This window comes from Bombus pascuorum, chromosome 3 (genome assembly GCF_905332965.1).
Source record: "Bombus pascuorum chromosome 3, iyBomPasc1.1, whole genome shotgun sequence".
Lineage (NCBI taxonomy): Eukaryota > Metazoa > Arthropoda > Insecta > Hymenoptera > Apidae > Bombus > Bombus pascuorum.
In genome coordinates, this window is record NC_083490.1 from 18,820,404 (window position 1) to 18,837,837 (window position 17,434).

The 17,434-nt window shown below is 26.8% G+C and overlaps 5 protein-coding genes across 11 annotated transcripts in view; 2 read left to right on the plus strand and 3 right to left on the minus strand.

Moving 5' to 3' along the window:
- Positions 1–538: 538 nt before the first annotated feature.
- On the plus strand, positions 539–3,991 carry LOC132904832 (probable serine/threonine-protein kinase DDB_G0283337). Of its 3 annotated transcripts, none has more exons than XM_060955596.1 (6): positions 539–1,080; positions 1,421–1,480; positions 1,605–2,148; positions 2,271–2,594; positions 2,782–2,918; positions 2,989–3,991. In XM_060955596.1, exons 2-6 carry the CDS (start codon positions 1,447–1,449, stop codon positions 3,147–3,149), a joined length of 1,200 nt encoding a protein of 399 aa, XP_060811579.1. In that variant the 5' UTR covers positions 539–1,080; positions 1,421–1,446; the 3' UTR covers positions 3,150–3,991. The 3 variants fall into 3 exon arrangements, with proteins under 3 accessions (XP_060811579.1, XP_060811580.1, XP_060811578.1); XM_060955597.1 differs by having other exon boundaries at positions 539–904; positions 1,425–1,480; XM_060955595.1 differs by lacking the exon at positions 539–1,080 and having other exon boundaries at positions 1,226–1,480.
- On the minus strand, positions 3,678–4,821 carry LOC132904850 (nucleoside diphosphate kinase 6-like). Of its 3 annotated transcripts, XM_060955637.1 has the most exons (4): positions 4,685–4,803; positions 4,507–4,585; positions 4,133–4,436; positions 3,678–4,064 (listed from the first exon to the last, which is right to left on the minus strand). In XM_060955637.1, the coding sequence occupies exons 2-4, from the start codon at positions 4,534–4,536 to the stop codon at positions 3,889–3,891; spliced, it is 510 nt and encodes a 169-aa protein (XP_060811620.1). In that variant the 5' UTR covers positions 4,537–4,585; positions 4,685–4,803; the 3' UTR covers positions 3,678–3,888. The 3 variants fall into 3 exon arrangements, with proteins under 3 accessions (XP_060811620.1, XP_060811621.1, XP_060811619.1); XM_060955638.1 differs by lacking the exon at positions 4,507–4,585 and having other exon boundaries at positions 4,685–4,821; XM_060955636.1 differs by lacking the exon at positions 4,507–4,585 and having other exon boundaries at positions 4,586–4,725.
- Positions 4,822–5,018: 197 nt separating this feature from the next.
- LOC132904826 (NEDD8-activating enzyme E1 regulatory subunit) lies at positions 5,019–7,612 on the plus strand. 3 transcript variants are annotated; one of them, XM_060955583.1, is made up of 9 exons: positions 5,019–5,128; positions 5,207–5,283; positions 5,465–5,629; positions 5,715–5,897; positions 5,979–6,474; positions 6,542–6,675; positions 6,754–6,956; positions 7,081–7,217; positions 7,293–7,612. In XM_060955583.1, exons 2-9 carry the CDS (start codon positions 5,216–5,218, stop codon positions 7,521–7,523), a joined length of 1,617 nt encoding a protein of 538 aa, XP_060811566.1. In that variant the 5' UTR covers positions 5,019–5,128; positions 5,207–5,215; the 3' UTR covers positions 7,524–7,612. The 3 variants fall into 3 exon arrangements, with proteins under 3 accessions (XP_060811566.1, XP_060811565.1, XP_060811567.1); XM_060955582.1 differs by having other exon boundaries at positions 5,042–5,283; XM_060955584.1 differs by lacking the exons at positions 5,019–5,128; positions 5,207–5,283 and having other exon boundaries at positions 5,490–5,629; positions 5,726–5,897.
- Positions 7,613–7,716: 104 nt separating this feature from the next.
- LOC132904848 (neurocalcin homolog) lies at positions 7,717–15,845 on the minus strand. The gene is made up of 4 exons (XM_060955633.1): positions 15,706–15,845; positions 15,331–15,449; positions 14,843–15,031; positions 7,717–14,527 (listed from the first exon to the last, which is right to left on the minus strand). The coding sequence occupies exons 1-4, from the start codon at positions 15,773–15,775 to the stop codon at positions 14,327–14,329; spliced, it is 579 nt and encodes a 192-aa protein (XP_060811616.1). The 5' UTR covers positions 15,776–15,845; the 3' UTR covers positions 7,717–14,326.
- LOC132904846 (neuronal calcium sensor 2) overlaps positions 15,734–17,434 on the minus strand; it is a 75,321-nt gene continuing 73,620 nt past the window's right edge. The window contains exon 5 of the transcript XR_009657666.1: positions 15,734–15,917. The gene's annotated coding sequence lies outside the window, so the exon portion shown is untranslated. The remainder of the gene's footprint in view (positions 15,918–17,434) is intronic.

Consider the following 17,434-nt stretch of genomic DNA (forward strand, 5'->3'; position numbering starts at 1 on the left):
AATAAGTCACAGAAAGTATATAGTTTGAAATACATATATATTTTGCATATATAAATTTCATCATAATTACTGATATAATCTGGTATTATTGTTTCTAATTGTATTTTCGAGTAAAGATGAGTATAAAAAATAATAAATTGTACTACTTTAAAGGTAGCTTCATTTTTAATTTTATTTTAATATATAAATATTTTTATTAACGCAGTAACTAAAACAATACAAAATAATAAAATTTTATTATCTAAAAAATTATAATAAAAAGTGATCTGAATAATATATCTTCCACTAATATTTTTTTTATTATATACAATAATCCTTTTAACTTGAATATAATATATATATAAGGTTTTATTCTATCAAAATTAATTTAAAGATGAAGCAAATGTACTGTAGTCAATTTAACGAATTAAGTTATTAGGGGAAAAGATATTGGTCACAAGGTATATGAAGCTCTAGTTATTGGCCGGTGCAGTCATATATCGGTGCAACGATCGTGGCTAGTCTATAGTTACTAACAAATTATGATTTTCAAGAACAGATTTGTATTCGTTATTGTAGAAAAGATTTATCTGTGCTTCCTAATTTGATATGTTTGATTAAAGATTAAGAGATATATTTTCTGAAGTTAGTTTGACGAATATGTCCGGTTTCTCTACTTAGAAATCTAACATTCAAGAATGTAATTTTATATTTCCTATTTTATAGTTTATTTTTTCCTTCAGTATGCAAAGTTGTAGTTTTCATCGAAGGAAGACATTCTTCAAAAGCTATTTCGGAGTATTTCTATTTTATAATATCTCAAGATTGTAAAGCAATCCTGTTTCATCTGGATCCTGATCACGTGGTTTTATTTACTTCAATCAATTCAACACGTTGGATAAACTATAAACAATGATTGCAATGTGTATCGTATTATAAATACATATGTTATAATTATGACAAAATTATTTAAGAAATCAATTCATGTAAAACCATTGTGTAATCTCATAAAAAAAAAAAAAAAAAAAGCAAATGTGCTTTCTGAATGTTCTGATCCGTTTTAATAAAAATATATTACTGAATAATAGTCTCATTAATTAGGTAAACATCTTTTTATACAATCTCTTTTTTGTTCATTTAAAATGATCACAATTAGGTTTTCTTCTAAGAATTATTTTGTATATTTTCATAAAATGGATACAAAAATGATCTTCAATACCTTATACGAATTCTCAGCAGAGTAAATTTAATAATTGTGTTGGCTATACTGTTTTTCTAATTATTTTTATATATTGTATATTTCGAGTTATAAACAACATTGTTTATTTAGTAACGCTAATAGTAAAGGAAATTATGCATTAAAAATTATTCAGTTGGAAATATTACAATCGTAATTGTTTATTTTATGGATTAACGAAGGAAGAAAATATATCACTTTTAGGCAGTAGTATTAAATAACAATTGGACATGACAACGCTAAAAGGCATTTTTCCTGATTCAAGTATGTCTTTTACAAAATTATTTATTAATATTAAAATAATAATTTTATATTTACTAGTATTTGTAATCATTGTTATCTATATTTTTATTGCAAATTATTTAGTAATTAATATTTTCTTTTTTAGAATCAGTAAAAGGAAAAAATTTCATACATGAAAATGTCAAAAATCTTCGTCGTATAGATCACTTACATATTAATAAAGGAACAAAAGATGTACAAAAATCACAAATATCCAACCGTGGAAAAATTAATAATAATAATTATGGTAATAATCAAAATAATAATGTTTTATCAAAAGTTGATACAAATCTTCGAACAAAAAAACATGATAATGTGAATACAAGTGTAAATAGTAAATTAGATCAGCATCAAGAATTATGTAAGAAAATAAGTGCCTCAACATTAGACAAAGATAATATTTTTATGAAAAAGACAATACATTCAACAAGTAATAATTTATTAATTAAAGAAAGAAAGAAGGAAAATAAAGGATTACATAAATGTACGCAGAAATTACATGAAAATATTTCATCAAATCCTAATTTTTCATATAAATCAATTGGAGATAATGAAAATGATACAAAGGTTCAAATTAAAGTTAGAAATCAAGGTATTCAGACACTGGACACACAGGAAATTGATGATCTATTTTCTGAAGGAGTAGTTAAGTACGTATATTTGTGTATTTTATTCAGAGTTATTTTATTTTCTATTTTTGTGTACAGCTAATTATCATTATTATTGTTATTATAGTAGTCTAAAGTTTGCTAATAATAATTTCTCTGTGTAGGTACCCTTCAAAAAAATATTTAAATCGTTATGAATCAATAAATAAAGATAATACAAATGAAGAAATTAATGTATCTTCAAGAAGTATAACAAATTCACCTTTAGATCAAGGGGATATTCGAGTTGTTGAAAAAAATACACAAGCTAAAAATGATACAAAAAGTTCCAAATTTGTATTATCTAAAGAAGAAGTAAATTTTATTAAATTAAACAAAGAACATACCACTGTAACTAATAAGATAGCAACCCAAATGAATAACAACACCAATAATAATAGTAATAATAACAATCTTCCTACAAATTATCGCATGGGTGTAGTTCCAAAGTATGTAAATATGTATTATACATATATTTATTATTATTCATTGATTTGATTTTTTTCTTATATTTTTTACTACAAATAGCAATTATTATATCAATAATCTATAATTTTTACGTACTACTTTTAATTTTATTTCTTAGATTTTAAATCTTCTGACTAAAACATTTATGTTGAAAAACTATTTGATTAGGTATATTAAGAACAGAAAGGAAATTCAAGAAAGGGTACATAGAGCTAAAATAGAAGAATTGGATCCTAATTGTCCAAATGGACATGTTCCATTACCTGATAATGAGCGTAAGGAGACATTGCAAATGTTAAAAAAGAGTATGTAATTTAAAAATTAAGTTTTTTAAAGTAAAATCATGGTTTATTTAAATTAATATTACTGTTCTAGATTATCAAGATTATGTAACTGAATTAAATATGATGCCTATAAAAGTGGATACCCTTAGGGCGCAGCGACGAAAAATTGAAATAGAGAAACAACTGAACAAATTAGAAGAAGGGATAAAAGTTTTCTCAAGACCAAAAGTTTATGTAAAAATGAATGCTTAAATTGTTATTTTTTTATATACAGTTATATAATTTAATGTATAAGAAACAGGAATTATTTTCCCTCATTTTTCAATGGAGCTTTGCCAATTTGTAAAGTTCATCAAATCAAACATTAATATCCTAAAAGCTTCTCTCAAAAACTGATGAAGTTTTATAAAGAATTAAAGATATAGTTACGAAATGCTTTTTAGCAGCACTCGAAAGTGATGACATAAGTTCATATACGTATAACAGTTTTCTTTTTTCAATTGAAATACTTGTATACTTGATTATTCAACTAACTACTTATTTAACCAAAGAATAAGAAGAAACCTTTTGACCAATATCCCTAAAAAGAAAGTATATCGATTCTATTTGTATATTTAGAAACTAAGTTTAATGTCTAATAACTTCAAATATTATTTATTAATGATAATACATAATTAAATATAAAAAGGTAATATGAGAAAATCAAGATTAATCCTTGATAAGTTCGTATAAAAGTAAAGGGTGCTTCTATTAAATCTCTAGTAAAGAGTAAACCAAAAATAAGATTGCGAAATATACATTTATATCAACTTATTTTATTGTTCCTAAATATTGAAGGTATTTCTTCGTCAGGTGCTGAATTATTATACATAATATATATAGATATACATATATATGTATGTATATTTATATTTAATAACTGTATATAATATACACAACTTTTGTAAAATTCTATATTATTAAATATTTAGTAATACTTTATTTACAATATTTACTTTGTAATTTGTTCTTTATTAGGGAAATTCGTGTTAATAGTATGTACAAAAGCTACTGGATCAAAATGAATTTGACCTAAATTATAATATTTTTCATCATGTTCGTACCATTTCTTAAAATTAAAATCACTAAAGAATATTCTTATTTCTCTCTCTGCAGATGCAACTGAATCTAAAAGAACACTTTTTTATATTATACACAAATAACATAGATGAGGACTTATAAAATGAAGAATATACCAGAACCATGCGTTGCATTTCTTGTATCTGATAGACCATACATTCCTCGAATTGTATCACGGGCAGTATATTGTGCCTGATAAACTTTTGTAGGACCCATTAATTGTCTCCATTTAGCAATAGCATTGTGATCTGTTAAAATATAGATATCTGATGGGCCACTACACATAAATGTCAGAAGACGATTGTAAAAGAACTTTTCTTTGTGTTCTTCATAAAATAACACCGCTTCTTTTTGAGTAATTATTGTTCTGCGTGATCTGACAATTTTTAAGTTATTGTCAATTATTGAATCTCGAATTTTCTGAAATTACAATAATATTTAAATATTACCATAATCTTATTCAGCAATGGAAATCAACTGTTCCACCAACCCTATTTTGCTGCCGTTTAAAAGTATACATTTGTATATATATCTCAAATTTGCATTAAATTTAGGTTATGTCCTCTTACCTGAAGCACAAAAGGAGATTTAACAACATGTGGTTTAATTATTGCCAAAGTTAATTGAAGATATGTTTTTGATTGCATTTCAATATTTTAATTACCTACCATTTCTGTAAAGAAATGAAAATTTTCATAATGCAATAAAAATAACTTTAAACTTTTCGTTCAAAAGCATGGTGTACGATATACGATCAACCCGCAACATAATAAATGAGGTTTACGACAAAATATAAATTACATACAATATTGTTTATATTTGTCAGGAGTATAAATTATATGTACCAAACACATACATATACATCAATTTAATCAACGTGATATATATGATTATTTTATCTGCAATAACTCAGTATTACAACTGCAATAATATACGTGTGGAGGTTAATTACTATTTATTTCAATAAATCGTACAATAAAATTTAAAAGTGAACTTTTCAGTTTGTAAAGGGTTACTTTTTTTTTTTCATATGATGTTCTATCTATGAAACTGTTTTATTCATGACGATTTGCGAAAGTTTATAAGTAAACTTGCGCTTATGGTTGTTTTGTGTATGTCAGTTTGATAGTTCGATCAAAAGTGTAATCCATCTGAACTAAAGTGTTGTATTATTGTTCCATTTTTATTAGTCTATCCTTATGGCATCACCAGCACCGAAATCACCAGAACAATCTGAAAGAAATAGAAAATATGATAGACAATTAAGGTATAAATTTTATACATATACATATATAGATATATATAACCTATCCTATTTCAGGATCAGAAAGGTAATTGGAAGTAATTGTATATTTATAATAAAATAATTTTCATTTATCAGCCTGACGAATAATTAAATTTTATTAATTTAGTTATAATACTAATATATTAATAATATCAACATATAGGTTATGGGGTGATCATGGTCAAACTGCGTTAGAAAGTGCACATGTTTGTGTCATAAATGCTACAGGCCTTGGTACAGAAATTTTAAAATCCTTAGTCTTACCAGGCATTGGAGCATTTACAATCGTAGATGGAAAAAAGGTTACTAATGAAGATATTGGGGCAAAGTATGTATGCAGATATGTTAATAATTATATATAAAAGAGTTGTATCAAAATATTTTAAATTTATTTAATGTGTATTTTTAAATAGTTTCTTTCTAGAAGCAGACTGTATAGGGAAATCAAGAGCACAGGTAGCAACGCAAATGTTGTTAGAATTAAATTCTGATGTTAGAGGTGATTATATAGATGAGGAACCTGAAGAAATTTTATGCAATAGTCCTGACTTTTTCAACAATTTTACTGTTGTTGTAGCTACTTCGTTAGTTGAAAAGTAAGAATCATTATAAATAATAAATTATTATAGGAACTTGACTTATTTCAAATTATATGTTTTAAAAGAAAAAATTTTCAGATCTTTAATTCTTCTGTCACAAAGGCTTTGGGAATTAAACATACCTTTAATAGTATGTAGAAGTATAGGATTTATTGCATATATGAGAATTCAAATAAAGGAACATACAATCATAGAAACACATCCAGACAATGAAACTCCAGATTTGCGTTTAGATAAACCATTTGAGACATTAAAGAAGCATCTTGATTCTATAAATTTAGATGAACTGAGTTTTAAAGATCACTCTCATATACCATACTTAGTTATATTGTACAAATTTTTAGAAAATTGGATTCTAAATAATGGGGAATTACCAAAAACTTACAAAGAAAAAAGTCAATTAAAAGAAATGATAAAAGAAGGAATGAGAAGAGATGAGAATGATACTGCAAATAGTGAAGAAAATTTTGAAGAAGCTATTAAAGCTGTTAATACATGTGTAGGATGTACTGAGATTCCAGAGAATGTAATGAATATTCTTAATGATGATAAATGCATCAATTTAACAGCTAAGGTATAACAAAAAAGTATTATCATGCAAGTGAATAATATTACCTTAAACTAATTTAATATACTTTTAGAGTAGTTCATTTTGGATTATAGCTAAAGCAATAAAAGATTTTGTTGAAAATGAGGGAGGTGGATTATTACCTTTAAAAGGTACTTTGCCAGATATGACAGCAGATACGGAAAAATATATAACATTTCAGCAAATGTGAGATTCTTTATTATAAGACATTTATTATAAAGATGTCGTTTTTCTAGTATATTTAGGTAAATTTGTTTATTATAGATATCACAAACAAGCGATAGTTGATGCAGAAGCAGTATGGCGACGTACATTGCAACTGTTACGACAATTAGGAAAGTCTTCAGATTCCATTTCTGAAAGAGATGTCAAGTTGTTCTGCAGACATGCTTTGAACATACACGTCCAAAGGGGAACGTGTATCGCAGATGAATATGATTCTAAAATTTTTGATGCAAGCAATATAGGTACTATATAATAACTTATAAAATTTGGAAGCAGAATGATTAAAAATAATTGTATAATTTTCAAAATATTAAGCATCCTGTGAGTGATATAAATTAGTAATTAATAATTTTCTACTCTTTTTAGTGCAATGTTTAGAAAATCCTGAGAGTATGATGATTTATTATGTTGTTCTTAGGGGGGTTGAAAAATTTCAAACAGAATATAATTCATATCCTGGAGAATTTGATGATCAAGTAGAACCTGATATAGTTAAGCTTAAAGTATGTTTCATATAAAATAATTATTTTAATAGGAAAGAATATAAATATTATTATATAATTGCCCTTTTTGTCTAGGCATGCATAACAAAGCTGCTGAATGAATGGGGATGTGGACCATTGGTAAAAGATGATTATGTTCATGAATTTTGTCGATTTGGTGGAGCGGAGTTGCATTCAGTATCAGCATTTTTAGGTGGCCTTGCAGCTCAAGAAGTTATAAAATTTGTTACAAATCAATATAAACCAGTTCATAATACCTTTATATATGATGCAGTGACTTCAAGCTCTGGAATATTTTTCTTTTAATATTATTAAATAATAAATTAATGGTATGCTTCTGTATAAAATAAAAATATACAATTTTATAATTTACGTAATAAATTTTGTTTATTTTATGACTAAATATAATATAATGATGTTTTAAAAATATATTTTATAAAAATGGAAAAACGTTACGAAATGTGACTTAGAAATGTTTTAAGATATATTAAAACTCAGGTTGAACGAGTATAATATCAACACTTTAATGTAATAATTAATTGATACACAAATTATTTTATCCTTATATATAATAATAAATCACTATTAATAACCATTACTTATGACAAACTATTATTTTAATTTATAGTAAATATGTCTAAGGTATAAAGCAAATTAATATTTCATGTCTTATAACCAATATTGTACGCAAATATTTTACCGGTGTTCTAGTCTCAATATAACAATAAAATGATGAATTGTGCTTTGATTTTTAATTCTTTTGCTTTGTACAATATTAGTATCTTATATTATATTGTTACACAGATTATAAATTAACTATATACTGAATTAACTAATCAATTATTTGTTATAATTGGGGATACTGCAATATAAAAACGTAATATTTTACTTTTGCATGAGCCATTTCAGTATCTGATCAGGAATTATTAATTATTTTATTACTTTTAACATGACATTTTTTAGATAAATTTTTGCTTGTAACCAATGGTTTACATAGATTTCTTTAAAAAGATATTGACACAGAAGTGGTTAAGCAAAAGTTTGACAAAACGATTTTAGTAATAATGATGAACATAATATTAATAATATACATTTTGTACTTCACATACACACTTAGCACCAATAAATATATAGACTTAAACTGAATTTGTTAATAATCCCTAGCGATAAAAAATATTGAGCCATAGACAATCAAGTGAAATTCTACATAAGAAAAACAGATGAAAGATTTTAAAAATATTCAACTTTTGAAGACATCAAGAATTACAAAAGATTACAGAGTTACCATGAACAAGTAATTGGTAAAAGAAGATACAATATTGATATCAATAGGAGAACATCTATTTTTAATGTATGAGAGAAACACCGGTAGAGGATTACAATCTTTGGTGTGTACTTGAAGGATTTCATTTATTATCTTCTTTGTTTGTTAAAATTTGAGCCGTATAGTTTGTTTATCAATTTTAATTATTATTCTACCATTTATGAATGGAACAAATACTTGTGCAACAATAAATGACTTAAAAAATTATTTATATGATTATTTTTAAATTTTCATATTTCCTTACATATTAACACACTTATTGTTTTATGTTCTTTATTAAACACACACAGTAGGTATTCTTATCTTTTGCTATAAAAATATCACTTTTGTGAGTACAGAATTATTTTACTCAAATATGGGCATAAATAATTTGTTATATAAAGAATAATGAGGATATAGTAACAAAGAAAATTAAAACAATACTGCCTTGGATAATGTATATATCGCATGTATAACATTATTTAATTGTGAAACTATACGACTCCATTGTGATCATTATTAAGATAGGTATCAGAAGATTTTTATAAGTGCAGAAAATTTTCAAGGCATGAGTTATTAATAAGATCAACTATGTTAGAAGTATTATTAAAGTTTTTGTGATAGGTTCTTGGTACAAGAAATATTAGTAATCTGTTATACTGTTGACATTCTAAAGAACAATCTCTAATTTATTAGGAATATTAAAATATTAGGCAAAAATCATAATATAGTATAGATAAATTTTAATATGTAATAAATGTTGATGTTTATTAAACCCACAGAAAGAAAAGTGTTAGGTATTTCTTTTCATGCTAAGAGATAGAGAGAAAAAGTGTTAAGGTTACTATATAGTTCTGGCATAAATTTTATTTTTTCTTAACGATTAAATCATGAAGTGTTATTGGAAGGAGTTAAAATCATCAATCAGTAATTGGATTCGAATTTCATACATCTTATCTTTAGGAAGAAATTATATAGTTTAGGAAGAAATATCACGACAAACACGAGCAGTAAATGCTATTTCAATATTATTTTACTAGTTGCAATCCTTATTCCAGCATAGAAATTCATAAAAATGTTATTTTCGATAACAATATATAACATATATTTGAACAATAGTATGTAACATGTGATTTCTCAATTGACTTGGGTTATAATAAATCAGCATGGTATAGCAGTATAGTAAATTTTTAGCAATAAATTTAACGAAGTTTATAAATGTTCTTTCGTAAGATATAGTTTTCTTTAGAATATCAAAGGAACCCTTAATGGCCATAATTTTTCTGTCATCACTGATATCTTTTTTAAAATAAATTTGAACAAAATTTATATTATTTAATATATATATATATATTGTATCTAATGTTTAAAAAAATGAAGTACATATAACTATTTTATGAGAATTCTTGAATGTTGAAATTTACATTCTTAATTTCAGCATTTTGAACTTATATTTCATATTTATTTTATAGTATCATTTTTTCATTTATTTTTTCCTCCTTCCTCTTAAGCATACATTTTCTTTTCTTTTAATATTTCATTCTTTCTTCCTTTTTAAAAGTACATTCTGATATTTGTCATTTTAATAAATTAATTATGTAAAATGTCATTAGTAACAAAATATAGAATTTCAACATAAGAAATAAATTTAATGAAGTAGTTGTACCATTAAAGGTTTCAAGAATATTTTATCTTTCGAAAATTTATAAAATTTATATGTAAATGAAGTTATTATAACTTTTTCTTTACTACTATGATTACATATTAAATATATAAGAATGAAAATTTTGCAGCAAATAAATCAACTTTTTTGTTTTAATTACAAATCATTCCATTTTTTTAGTTTGAGTGTATAATACTTGAAAACATTTGATAAGTGCTATTGACAGAAACAAAATGTATTTATATACATACATATATAATAATCGTGGAAAGAATATTAATTTCAAATAAATTGCTTTTGTTGCATCTGTCACAATTTAAAACTTTCATGTTTACAATATAATTAAATATATTTATATACACTTGTCACATTCCTGATATTTGCGTATTTAAATACATACATCTTACATCGTTGAAATTATTTTGTGCATATACCTGTTGTTATGTCATTTAATTGATTATTTAATGGCTCATTTCTAAAATTTTCTAAAAATGATTTAAGCAATTTAATAGATATTGAATAGACAAAATGTTGTATTCAAATTCTTGCTAATACTACATTGCAATTAATGAAACTATCTTTTAAGTTAAAAATAAATTAACAAAAAATCATTTTTCTATATAAATTTAATATTATCTAGTCACATATAAAATAATATAAGTTGAAAATGATTTTAACAATAAATTAAAATCGTTATAAAATATAAGATAGAAAACAAAATTTTTGGAATAAATTAAAGGAAGAATACGTAATGAGAAGAAAGAATTAATATATACAACGGTACGTTTGGAGAACTTTTTAATTACATACAATTCAATAGCTTTTAATTCATCGTAAAATGTTTCTTCCTTCTACTTTTCAATTCATGAATTATATTAACTGACTAATACTACTCGTGTTTTAACGAATTGACACGACTTAATATCCATCTTACGTGCTTGTTTCATAAAAAAACTGTTAGAAAATTGTTAAATACTGGGCGACTGTGAAATTATAAAAATTACACGACATCACCGATTTTAAAATCGTGCTAATTTAGTCGCGATTTATTTTTTTTTTTTTTTCTTGCTTATTGCTTCTCCTGTTTTAAGATACAATAATTACATTTTGTGTGTCAACTAGTACTGAATGTAAAATATCGATCCTACTTTATCTAAATAGAATTTTCTTCATTTTCCCTTCTCTTTCTTTTTGTATATTTCAGAAGGCAAAGTCATCATGTTTTTTATAATTACTAATTTTTTCCTTTCGTGTTGCTATTTATGTCCTATTGAATAGCGAGAAAAATTCAAGATTTATTTTAGAATCTTATATATTAATTTTAATGAGGTTATTTAATTTATACAGTGACTATGTGGATAAAAGATATAACTATGTAGTCTTTATCCTTAATTATTAATGAGCACAAGATGAAAGAATGTACATCTTAGAAAGTATAATAGGTATACATATGTGTTGATAGAAATATATACATATATATATGGGGTGTATATATGTACATATTTGTATCTTTATAATATGTTGCTCTCCTGTAAAGCAATACTGCCAGTGTAACGACCAAGTGCAAAATTATAACATATGTATATTATACATAATATATATATATAATTTCCTTCAGTGATACTAAGCAGGCAGGAAAATTAAAAAAATAACGGTTATCATATTTTAATATATCGGAAAAAATAATAACGTATAAAGTATATACGATGAATCTTTCAAGATTTGTCGTAATGTAAATTGAAATTTACAAATATATATCTTCCTTTGCGCAATTAATGAAAATTCTGTTATAAATCGATCATGTTATAATTAAAGAACCAGTAAATTGTTATGTCGTATCACTGATAAAAAATGAACAGAGTTACAATGTCGCGTATACATATATGTAATGTGTGATAAAATAATTGATTCTAATTGAACAATAGCTAATGGGAGATTTTATATTATTCGCTATTTCTTTTTTGCATCTGTTTTTAAGTCTAGGTTTGTTGTCGTCCTTATATAAAGTTTTGTATCTCATTATTCCTTTCATATTCTTTACTACTCTGTACTATTCGCTGCTTCTTCTCTATTCGTATGCATACGCGCAAATGCACATTAAAATACTTAGTCGCACACATAGCATGTTCGCACACGTACACGCGACATACGCACTCGTAAAAATAAATCTCTAAAACAGTTTATGCGCGTGAGCGTGATTCTTTCGGCTTCCCATTTTTCATTTTATTTTCTTTGTCATTTCTTCGTCATTTGCTTCTTTTTCCATCATTTCTTTTTGTCCAAATCTTCCATTCGGCTCGAAATCTTGTAGGTTTTCAGTAGCTCAAAAGCAACTGAAAATCGTCATGAATTCAGTTACTTGAATAGGCAATGATACTTTACACTTTTTCCTTCTTTTACGAGAAGATGATTAATTTTACTCTATTCTTCTAGCTGAATTTATTCTATCAAAATTAACGTGTATTAATAAAGCAATTGTAACAAAGGTCACGGGGGGTGGGTGTAGCTCTTAGAAGAAACGTTTATCTAATTTTACAGAAATTTTAACTGATTATTTAAATTAATGTAGAATATTAGAATAGAAAAAAAATATGTGTTTAAAGCTACAAAAATATTTAACTGTATTATATTTCAATTAACCTTAACATACCAATATTTTCACAGTCTTTCATTATACATTTTTGCTATTTATTAATAAAATGAAACATAATGGCTATTTGAGCAAATGTTACGTATCTATAAAGAAAAACAAAACTTCATATTACACATGCATTGTAAAAGCATGATATTTCGTTGAACAAGAGACTTTTCGCTTTATACCCTTTTCCAATGACCTTTGTTATTTCGATGACCATTAATTGCTTAAATTCGTTGCTAATATAGTACGATACCACGTAAATAAGTCTTTTCGGTAATTAACAGTTTTACTGCGTGTACTGAAAAATCAAAAGCGTTTTGCTAAAATTATAAACGTTTACTATCTTTTAATATAAAATATGCTCTTGCGAATAGCTTACAAAAATCATGTAACGCATTTAAAGATTAATTTACCCTTAAGCTGCGTATGACGGGGACTTGTGCTAAAAACGATTACTCGAGAACGTGTCGACGAGGGGCATTATTTATAATGTTTAATTTTAAATGAAGGTCGCGAACACATGATAACGTTAATATAATATATATATATATATATATATATATATAGCTAATTACGTTAATCATCTCGTTAAAAGAAGGTCAACAGTAGTTAAAGGCAATTATATTGTAAAAAATATTATTCAACAAAATCGAGCTTTTGTAAAAATCAGTTTTTATGGGTGTTCCATAAGATTGCGAGCATCGAAAAAATAGAAAAAATATTATAAGATTAAATAATTTTCCAACTAGCGTGATCGAATAACAAAAACGGAAAGGAACATATAGTTAGAATTATCAGAAAAATCAACCACAAGTACCAAGTATGGTAACGTATGTAGTATGTTCGTCGTAGAATTTCTACGTTCGTATTTCATGTTTTGTATTCTATATTTCCATGTTTGTTTAGAATTATTACGAATCAAAATTCTCGGGATCTCTCGATAGCTTCACAAGTCATTCGTCCCTACGCAGCATAGTACTATCGAAATATATGAAACTTGTGTTAAAACCGATCCGTTTACGAGACGGAGCGACTGGACTAGTCTTGTAGACTAGCTTGCGGTATGCGCAAGCGCCATGGGCCCGGAGGCCCTGGACTTATTCGGGTTCCGGTCCAATTTACAAATGTCTCTTATTCCTACCACCTATATATTTTTTAGTAAATAATTACGTAAAGATATTTCACGTGAAAACCTATCAAATGTTTTCTATACCATTTATTACGATTCATAAGAAAATAAAATTAAGTATAATAACTCCTGAAAGGAACAGAATTCTTCTGGTTTATTATTAACTAATTTTTGTAACTAAATGTCTTTCTAAATAAAGAAAATTAAATTATAAGAGTAATGCTTTGATAGATTTCCAAGTGAATCCTTCGTATCCAGGATATTTCTTTATGAACGTAACTTTTCTATTTGCTTTATTTCTATTGGACATTATCGGACCGGGTCCCGACCTTGTTATATAGATGACACAGTAATACTTGCGTAATAGCCCAGGGCCTCACTGAGCTTGTGCACTAGGATCGCACTGCAACAGTCGCACGATAGACGGATCACTTTTTGCCCCTTCTATGAACTCGTCGAGCGATAATTTGCCATCCTTGTTTTTATCCATCTGTCGGAATATCTTGTCGGTTCTTTTTTCTGGCGTAGATTCGTCTTCCGGCATTTTCATTACGGACCCCACCATTTTATAGATTGCCTGGTAAGTAGAGCAGTATTTTTATACGAGTATTTAGAAATAATTTAAATACGAGTATTTGTTTGAATTTAAGAGTTAATTGTAAACCGAGTCCCTTTTCATGGCCTGGAGGCTGAGAAAAAGAAACTGTTATTATTATATTCTTTTGTCATTTTTCAAGCCACTATTAACTAGACATTAGGTTTCATTAAAATGAATATTTTAAGACTCGTTTTCCGATTATAATGGACACATTAATCGGATATTTGAGATCTTCACGGTATCATAAAATTATCAAAATTGAGCTTTCATTCCTCGTAATCGTTTCATCCTTACCGTCACAATTTCCAGCATTTCTTGCCGCGAAATATAACCATTACCATCAAGATCGTACATGCTGAAGGCCCACTTTAATTTCTGTTCCAGTTTACCACGAGATGTTACGCTGAGAGCGCATAGAAATTCTCGAAAGTCGATTGTTCCATCCCCATTCGCGTCGAATGTTCTGAATACATGTTCTGCAAACTACGTGTAACATATTTGTGAATAATATGATGGAACAATCCCAAATTTCTTTATCAGTACAATAACAATACACTGTATATAAATAGTTATAATTACGATAAAATGTGTATAAACGAGCATATATTTCAATGTTAACGAAAGTCGTGCTTTTGGTAATTTTAGTAATAAAAGAAGAAGAAAATTTGAACCAGTCATTTTGAAAATTAGTTAAGACGACTGCTTGATAGTAATTAATACTTTGAAAAAATGTAAAGATTATAAAAGTTTTATCGTTTATCAGATGAATTAATTTAATTTACCTTAGAGGCATCGCCGTAAGGGAAGAAATTTCCATATATTTTTTTAAATTCTTCTACGCTGAGGTGCCCACTCGGACAGTCCTTCAAGAAGCCTTTGTACCATTCTTGGATTTCAGCATCTTTAAAAAGACATACATTTTTTCATTGAGTTGAATGAATCTGCCTGACGATGAGATGTGCAAATAAAAATTAAAAAGTTAAATCCCTTCTCCCCCCCTAGTTTTTTGTTAGATGTTTTAGATTTACCGAGTTTGTTTTTAACTGTTAGATAGAATTAAAATGAAAAAAATATTAGTTAATTAAATTTCGAATTATTTATTATTGAATTGAATGTTAAATGAAATACATATACGAACAAAATTGATCAAAATCTACCTGAGAATTCCGTATTTTGCTTGAGGTCTTCTAGTACTTCTGGCTTGAGCTTGCTGTTTTGTTTTCCCATGGTTATTCGAAGTCCCCTTTTAAAATTGCGTCGAGGGGTCTCAGAATTCAATTAGTGGATAATTAAGCACTAACTAGTCTACTATTCTACTGGTGCCGTCTAAAACAGGCACTTCGTGGCTGGTAGTTTCCACCAGGCACGCCTGTAAACAAGAAAGAGTACATAAGTGTTTGTACCTATTTGTTTAAAAAATTGTCGAATTACATGATCTCGGTGGAAACCGGGCTTTTGCGGTTTTCTTCATTGGCCATAGAAAACATGTGTACATTCGTGAATCATATTCAAAGAGAGATGGAAGAGGAGAAAGGAGGAGGAGATATGACTACGGAATAGATTATGGACTCGCTGATATTGTTTCAATCCTTTATCGACTTGACGAGGCGGCGAGATGAAACAGCTATGCAACGTGCACTTCTTTATGCACTATCGTTCAAAAGTACCCGCACACCTGCTGATTTCTGACTAAATGACTTTTAATTAACCGCAGTAATTTTTTTCTTTTATACTTCTGAACGGTAGTGTAGATCCACCATACACCACAAAAAACCGAACTGTTAACATTATATTTGCACCTATAAAGTCATACACATTCACACCATTGTTACAAAACAAACAAAATGTTAATGTGGCTCTAGTAATGGTAAAAAGAAATATAGAAGAAACAGCAATTTTGATAAAAAAACGTCGATGATAGTATAACAATAATAATGATGATAATGATAACAATAACAACAACAACGATAATAATAATAATGATGATGATAGTAACAATAACAATAATAATAACAACAACAACAACGATAATAATAATGATGATAATAATAATAACATCAACAACAATGATTACAACAACAATAACAACAACAACAACAACAAGAATGATAATACATTTATAGCATACTGTGATTTATTATTATAATATTATTAGTAATGATGAGTAATGTCGATATTTTTCGTTTCTTTTTTTCGCGGTGCATACCATTTACGAACAAATTATGTTTGATTGTTTAAACGAAATATTAATAAGTATCGTGCTGACGTAATAAGTACATATATATTAGATCTTATTAGACCATTCACGTGTATTACGAACGTGAATTAAAGGTGTAAAATTTAAAAAACATGTTTCTGGAATTATGTCGGTGTCTGTTCAAGTCTGAAAGCATTTCTATGTATACACAATATTTTATATTGTATTTTAGATTATTTAAAGAAAAAGAACTAAAATCTAAAAAACACGTTCATTTAGTTTCGATTTAAAGGGAGACTCGATTAATAATAAAATAATAAATTATTCATGAGTAGTTTGTAATCCTATGATTACAATTTGTATGTTATTTGGAATTTTCACTGCGAAGGATAAAAATTATGTGACCGAGTCGTAACGCAATCATCTCGAGAGTATTGTAGCATGTCAACTTTAAATTAATATCATTTTGTCTCTAGCAAGTTCTATTATTCTCATTTGGTTCTCAACAGTTAAAAGTAATCGAGAATCAAAAATGGTCATCATACATGATTAATAATGTATGTTAATGATATTTAGACTCATAATATTATCCGTTGCGCTTGACAATGTGCTGTAAAATTCTTACCACCGATAATCTACATAATTTTAAGCAAATGTATGAATGGCGTCAAGTAATTCTTGTAAAACAC

Bases quoted from the DNA above. Each gene is read 5' to 3' on its own strand.
- LOC132904832 (XM_060955596.1), top strand. From the start codon at position 1,447: ATGACAACGCTAAAAGGCATTTTTCCTGATTCAA. The intron at 2,595-2,781 runs GTATGTAAATAT...CTATTTGATTAG, and splicing joins CGCATGGGTGTAGTTCCAAA to GTATATTAAGAACAGAAAGG. The intron at 2,919-2,988 runs GTATGTAATTTA...TTACTGTTCTAG, and splicing joins ATTGCAAATGTTAAAAAAGA to ATTATCAAGATTATGTAACT.
- LOC132904850 (XM_060955636.1), bottom strand. From the start codon at position 4,663: ATGCAATCAAAAACATATCTTCAATTAACTTTGGCAATAATTAAACCA. The intron at 4,437-4,585 runs GTAAGAGGACAT...TTGTAATTTCAG, and splicing joins AATCTCCTTTTGTGCTTCAG to AAAATTCGAGATTCAATAAT. The intron at 4,065-4,132 runs GTATATTCTTCA...GTGTTCTTTTAG, and splicing joins AAATGCAACGCATGGTTCTG to ATTCAGTTGCATCTGCAGAG.
- LOC132904826 (XM_060955583.1), top strand. From the start codon at position 5,216: ATGGCATCACCAGCACCGAAATCACCAGAACAATCTGAAAGAAATAGA. The intron at 5,898-5,978 runs GTAAGAATCATT...AAAAATTTTCAG, and splicing joins GCTACTTCGTTAGTTGAAAA to ATCTTTAATTCTTCTGTCAC. The intron at 6,475-6,541 runs GTATAACAAAAA...ATATACTTTTAG, and splicing joins GCATCAATTTAACAGCTAAG to AGTAGTTCATTTTGGATTAT.
- LOC132904848 (XM_060955633.1), bottom strand. From the start codon at position 15,775: ATGGGAAAACAAAACAGCAAGCTCAAGCCAGAAGTACTAGAAGACCTC. The intron at 15,450-15,705 runs GTAGATTTTGAT...GTCTTTTTAAAG, and splicing joins GCAAAATACGGAATTCTCAG to ATGCTGAAATCCAAGAATGG. The intron at 15,032-15,330 runs GTAAATTAAATT...TGTTACACGTAG, and splicing joins CTTACGGCGATGCCTCTAAG to TTTGCAGAACATGTATTCAG.